This window comes from Oncorhynchus nerka, linkage group LG14 (assembly GCF_034236695.1).
Source record: "Oncorhynchus nerka isolate Pitt River linkage group LG14, Oner_Uvic_2.0, whole genome shotgun sequence".
Lineage (NCBI taxonomy): Eukaryota > Metazoa > Chordata > Actinopteri > Salmoniformes > Salmonidae > Oncorhynchus > Oncorhynchus nerka.
In genome coordinates this window covers 86,965,771-86,972,760 of record NC_088409.1, presented here as the reverse complement: position 1 = coordinate 86,972,760, position 6,990 = coordinate 86,965,771, and the positions used below count along the sequence as shown (strand labels likewise).

General features: G+C 42.7%; 1 protein-coding gene across 1 annotated transcript; it reads right to left on the bottom strand.

The window, feature by feature from the left end:
• Positions 1–137: 137 nt before the first annotated feature.
• Positions 138–2,545, bottom strand: LOC115141987 (rho-related GTP-binding protein RhoG-like). The gene is made up of 2 exons (XM_029681435.2): positions 2,420–2,545; positions 138–1,186 (listed from the first exon to the last, which is right to left on the bottom strand). Exon 2 carries the CDS (start codon positions 1,158–1,160, stop codon positions 585–587), a length of 576 nt encoding a protein of 191 aa, XP_029537295.1. The 5' UTR covers positions 1,161–1,186; positions 2,420–2,545; the 3' UTR covers positions 138–584.
• Between the last annotated feature and the right edge of the window lie 4,445 nt (positions 2,546–6,990).

Sequence of the window (6,990 nt, the reverse complement as noted above, 5' to 3'; positions counted from 1 at the left end):
CTGCATTTCCTCTTTTGTGTCCTGCATACAACACATTCAAACAAAGTTGAATAGCACTAACAAAAAACCTCATGGTGTAAAAATACATACTTCTATGATACAACAAAAGATTTGTAAAATAAAACAACAACTATTAATTATGGGAGTATGGATATTTAAATTCCTGATATGTTTTAATTATTTTTGTAAAGGCCATACATGTCAAAATGTGACAACAATACAAGCACTGATAAATGAGAGAATGTATCTCCTCATCAGAAAGTCTCAGGTCTTTTTGGTTAATTGCTATAAAGGAAGGGGGAAAAATAATGGATATACAAAAGTAAGGATTCTTGCAGACAGCATTTGACCCAGGCCTGTCTTGCCTACCTAACATTGGCTCAGTTTTGAGGCATCCATCTTGAGCCAATGGCTCTGCCTCAATGATCCCCTTGTCTCAAGGAAGTCTTGATATAGCAGTGTTTGTTATCAGCAGTACAACAAAAACATATTTCACAATAAAATCAACTCCAATGGTTTACACACATTCAATTAATTAATATTGTTCTGTTTGATTTGCATACGTGATAGTATCTCTACTGCCTTTACAATAGCACACAGGGTTTCTTGGTGGCGACAGGTTGTGGGTTGAGAAAGGCTCGCACACCCTCAGCGAACACCTCTTTGATTCCGTCTTGGTTGAGGGCAGAGCATTCGAGGTACTTGATGGCTTGGATCTGCCTGGCCAGGGCGATGCCCTGCTGTTGGGTGATGGTCGTCTGGTTCTGATCTTTAAGCTTCTTCAACACCTCCGAGTCATTACGCAGGTCCTTCTTGGTGCCCACCAGCAGAATGGGTGTATTGGGACAGTGGTGGGTGACCTCTGGGTGCCACTTGTGCTTGACGTTCTCAAAGGAGGGGGGGCTGGCAACAGAGAAGCAGATGACAAACACGTTGGTCTGAGGGTAGGAGAGGGTGCGCAGGCGGTCGTACTCCTCCTGGCCTGCTGTGTCCCACAGGTTGAGGCTAATAGTCCTGCTGTCCACAGTCACCTGGGCGCTGTAGTTGTCAAACACAGTGGGGATGTACTCCTTGGGGAAGGCGTTGGTGGTGTAGGAGATGAGGAGGCAGGTCTTCCCCACTGCACCGTCTCCTACCACCACACACTTGATGCTCTGCATTCTGGCCCCTTCACTGTCTCAGACACCTGGACATGAGAAACACAGGGAGAAATGCACTTTAGGCTACAATGTTCACCAAAAGAGAGACACTGGCTAGGGCCCAACAAATGTAAACTGTTGAAAGTGATGTTTGTGGTTTAAATTGCTCTCACACTTTATCGGGTACGAACATCACTCTCACGCCCTCATTTACACAGTACAGTTTGACACTATCTATTTATATCCGTCTTTGTTAATCTACTGGCTTTCATTTCAACTTGAACATTATGTTAATCTGTGGGCCTACTTCATTTATAGTTACAGTACATAAGGCCTGTGTTCCCCATGAATTCAAGTGTGAACACTGAAACTTCAAAATATGGGTGGAGACTGGAGTTTGAAATACATGCAGTAATTGTAATTCATTGTGAGAGAGGAGAGCTGGACTCTTCCCACAGCTCTCTTAGAATGTTGGAGAAAACGTGAATATAGCTAAACCCAGTCTACAGGGACCCGAGCCTGGGAGCACTGAAATGTACTTCTCTGTACACTGACTGGGGATAGTTAATCAAATCCAATAAACCTTTGTATGCCTACCACCACTGATGCCTACCACCACTGATGCCTACCACCACTGATGCCTACCACCACTGATGCCTACCACCACTGATGCCTACCACCACTGATGCTTACCACCACTGATGCCTACCACCACTGATGCCTACCACCACTGATGCCTACCTTTGCCTATCCACTGAATATCAATGATAGGTGACTTTCACTCATTTTAGGCCATCAACAAGGCCATAGCATTCTGATCGTGTACATTTCTCATTTCATTCACCTAGATTATTAAGAAAAGGGCTATGTGTTAATAGGGCCCAATAGTAACCCTGAAATTAGAAAGAGAGTTCAACATAAATTACAGTAAAGGTTTTTCACCATTATCATCATTTTAAAGAAAAAGAGACGACTATAGTCAGCAGAGCAAGTTATAACTTTAAATGGGCGAAGTGAAACACAAAATAACTGTCACATATAAATATTGCAATTGTGGATTTTAACATTGCCTGCCATATCGTAGGCCTACAGAGTTTTGATATAGAATAGCGCCTACCAACATTATAACGGCAGTTGGCTACCTCGCCTTATGGTGCGTCACCCAAGTGCTTCCGTAGGATTATGTGTTACAGCCTACATATCTATTATACAGTAGTAGTACATAATTACAACAATTCTACAACAAAAACATGCAAAGGTTAAAAACAAGTCAGACTCACCAAACATACTATCTTTACTGGCAGGTTTCGTATGAACATATAGCCAATCTGTCTGAGAGCCTCACAGCAGTCAAGCAAAGTGTTGCTGTAGTGGAGGAAGTGTGTGTGTTCGCTGAAGAGGAAGCCACTCGAGAAATAATGGCACTGTGAGGAAGTGTACTGTCTCCCCACCACGACAGCCTGAGCTATTGTTTTAAGTATACGTTGCTGGTAGAATATTAAACAGCATTTTTAAATAAAATTGTTACCCAATGAATTATCTTATTTGACATTCAAATGTACAGAATAGGAATAACCATATCGTTGTTAGGCCCAGTGCAGACAAAATGCAGTGTTTCCTGTGTTTTATATCATATTGCACAACAGATGATGAAACTAACACTGTAGAAGTGGGAAGAAAAGGGATCAGTGTTATTCCTAATTGTTGCTGGTTGAAAATATATTCTACAAAAGAACATCTAATCCTCAGGTTTGCAATGGGCGGGAGTTTTGGCTTGCCTGGTGACATCACCGGGCGGTAAATTGGTTAATAGACCAATAACAAAAAGAGTTCCAAACCTCTCTGACAATAACAGCTAGTTTTCAGTTTTCTTCTCCACACTCAGACCACTACCAGACAGTCCTAGCAAAATTCTTGCTTGAGAAATATTTTATTGCTAAAAACGCTATTTTGGTCAAATTTAATGGAAAACTATTAAAATATGGTACTTAATTGTTACCCAGAAATGATTTGATATTGATATAAACATGGCTGCAATGGGCCTTTAAACTAAGAATTGATCATTTAGCATTAGTTTATGATACAGTATATTATCAGATCAAGTTGTATCATACACCTTTATTACAAGAAGTTGGGATTTATCATGATAAGGCCTACATGATAAGGCCTACATGATAAGGCCTACATGATAAGGCCTACATGATAAGGCCTACATGATAAGGCCTATCCCATTGAGGCTCAAATCTGTTCTGATGGGGGGCATCAGTTCCATCAGAAGATGCCCCCCCTCTTTTCCCCCATCAACACATCTCCTCCCCTTTTATTGCTAGTGTTGTGTAGCCTACAGCCTCAAGGTGGCATACTTGAGCTTAGTTGTGTGGGACTGATGAGTCGATGAGCTCCACTGTTCCTTTGTTCTGATAGCCTACATAGATGTATTTACTTACTGTATCTGTCCTTTTGAGAGCACAGGCAGTGCCATTGAGACCATCTCCATTTTGAAGTAGTCCATTTTCTTCTTTAACTACATTGAACAAAAATATAAAACATAAATATAAACCATTTCAAATATTTTACTGAGTCACAGTTCATATAAGGAAATCAGTCCTTTTAAATATATTACATAGGCCCTAATCTATGGATTTCACACGACTGGTCACAGATACCTTTAAAATCAGGTGGGGGCGGATCAGAAAACCAGTCAGTATCTGGTGTGACCACCATTTGCCTCATGCAGCACAACACATCTTCTTGATCAGGCTGTTGATTGTGGCCTGTGGAATGTTGTCCCACTCTTCTTCAAGGGCTGTGTGAAGTTGCTGGATATTGGAGGGAACTTGAACACGCTGTCGTATACTTCAATCCAGATCATCCCAAACATGCTCAATGTGTGACTTGTCTAGTGAGTATGGAGATAATAGAAGAACTGGGACATTTTCAGCTACCAGAAATTGTGTACAGATCCTTGCGACATGGGGCCGTGCATTATAATGCTGAAACATGAGGTGATGGCAGCAGATGAATGGCACGACGATGGGCCTCAGGATCTCATCAAGGTATATCTGTGCATTCAAATTGCCATCGCTAAAATGTTATTGTATTTGTTGTCTGTAGCGTATGTCTGACTATACCATAACCCCATCGCCACCATGGGGCACTCTGTTCACAGCGTTGACATCATCAAACCGCTTGCCCACACAACGCCATACAAGCTGTCTACAATCTGCAAGGTACTGTTGAAACCGAGATTCATCCGTGAAGAATATACTTCTCGAGCTTACCAGTGGCTATTGAAAATTAGCATTTGCCCACTGAGTTAGGTTATAACCCTGAACTGCAGTCAGGTCAAGATCCTGGTGAGGAAGACGAGCACATACTTGAGCTTCCCTGAAACGGTTCCTGACAGTTTGTGCAGAACTTCTTTGGTTGTGCAAACCCACAGTTTCATCAGTTGTCCAGGTGGCTGGTCTAAGATGATCCCATAGGTGAAGAAGCCGGATGTAAAGGTCCAGAGCTGGCGTGGTTACACGTGGTCTGCGGTTGTGAGGCCAGTTGAACATACAGTCAAATTCTCTAAAACAACGTTAGAGGTGGCTTATGGTAGTGAAATTAACATTTAATTCTCTGGCAACAACTCTGGTGAACATTCCTGCAGTCTGCATGCAAATTGCATGCTCCCTCAAAACTTGAGACATCTGTGGCATTGTGTTGTGTGAAAAAACTGCACATTTTAGAGAGGCCTTTTATTGTCCAACAGCACAAGGTGCACCAGTGTAATGATCATGCTGTTTAATCCGCTTCTTAATGTGCCACACCTGTCAGGTGGAAGTATTATCTTGTTAAAGGAAAAAATGCCCACAGGGGTGTAAAATACATTCCTGCACAAAATGATTTTTTTCTTTCTATAGAATATTTCTGGGATCTTTTATTTCAGCTCATGAAACATGGGACCAACACTACATATTGAGCTTATATTTGTGTTCTTTGTACTTGTATGAGTGCACACTGCCACCTAGAGTGTGTTGTTTGAACAGGTAAAAATCCAAAGTTGGTGATTTACTGCCGCAGTTATGGAATGTTTCCTTACAGGTATGATTCATTGCCTGATCCTTCCTGGTGACCTGGATGGAATTATGTGATCATTCCTTAACCCATACAAAGTCCCACCCAGTGACTACTTCAAAATGGTGAAAATCCTCAATGGCTCTGCCTGTGCTAAAATGTATTTTGGGCGCTAGAGTTCTCTATCTATCTCTATGCCTCAAAAATCTCAACAAATTTACTTGTGTGTGAAGCCAGAATGAGCAACAGCTAGCAACAATAAGGCTGTGACCTACAGTAGGAGATTTCCATAAAAACATGTCCTGCGTTGATAATGCTACAAACGTAGCATACAAATGTTTGGTATTAATTTAGATAAAATATATTTAATTGAACTAGGCAAGTCAGATAAGAACAAATTCTAATTTACAATGACGGGTTAACTGCCTTGTTCAGGGGTAGAAAAACAGATTTTGTTAACCTTGTCAGCTCGGGGACTCGATCAAGCAACCTTTCAGTTACTGGCCCAACACTCCAACCACTAGGCTATCTAGGTGTGGCATATGGCCAATAAACACTGCTCAAAAAAATAAAGGGAACACTTAAACAACACAATGTAACTCCAAGTCAATCACACTTCTGTGAAATCAAACTTTCCACTTAGGAAGCAACACTGATTGACAATAAATTTCACATGCTGTTGTGCAAATGGAATAGACAACAGGTGGAAATTATAGGCAATTAGTAAGACACCCCCAATAAAGGAGTGGTTCTGCAGGTGGTGACCACAGACCACTTCTCAGTTCCTATGCTTCCTGGCTGATGTTTTGGTCACTTTTGAATGCTGGCCGTGCTTTCACTCTAGTGGTAGCATGAGACGGAGTCTACAACCCACACAAGTGGCTCAGGTAGTGCAGCTCATCCAGGATGGCACATCAATGTGAGCTGTGGCAAGAAGGTTTGCTGTGTCTGTCAGCATAGTGTCCAGAGCATGGAGACGCTACCAGGAGACAGGCCTGTACATCAGGAGACGTGGAGGAGGCCGTAGGAGGGCAACAACCCAGCAGCAGGACGGCTACCTCCACCTTTGTGCAAGGAGGAGCAGGAGGAGCACTGCCAGAACCCTGCAAAATGACCTCCAGCAGGCCACAAATTTGCATGTGTCTGCTCAAACGGTCAGAAACAGACTCTATGAGGGTGGTATGAAATCAAAATCAAATCAAATGTATTTATATAGCCCTTCGTACATCAGCTAATATCTCAAAGTGGTGTACAGAAACCCAGCCTAAAACCCCAAACAGCAAGCAATGCAGGTGTAGAAGCACGGTGGCTAGGAAAAACTCCCTAGAAAGGCCAAAACCTAGGAAGAAACCTAGAGAGGAACCAGGCTATGTGGGGTGGCCAGTCCTCTTCTGGCTGTGCCGGGTGGAGATTATAACAGAACATGGCCAAGATGTTCAAATGTTCATAAATGACCAGCATGGTCCAATAATAATAAGGCAGAACAGTTGAAACTGGAGCAGCAGCACAGCCAGGTGGACTGGGGACAGCAAGGAGTCATCATGTCAGGTAGTCCTGAGGCATGGTCCTAAGGCTCAGGTCCTCCGAGAGAGAAAAAGAAAGAGAGAAGGAGAGAATTAGATTAAATTCACACAGGACACCGAATAGGACAGGAGAAGTACTCCAGATATAACAAACTGACCCTAGCCCCCCGACACATAAACTACTGCAGCATAAATACTGGAGGCTGAGACAGGAGGGTATGAGGGCCCGACGTCCACAGGTGGGGGTTGTGCTTACAGCCCAACAC

Bases quoted from the DNA above. Each gene is read 5' to 3' on its own strand.
- LOC115141987 (XM_029681435.2), bottom strand. From the start codon at position 1,160: ATGCAGAGCATCAAGTGTGTGGTGGTAGGAGACGGTGCAGTGGGGAAG.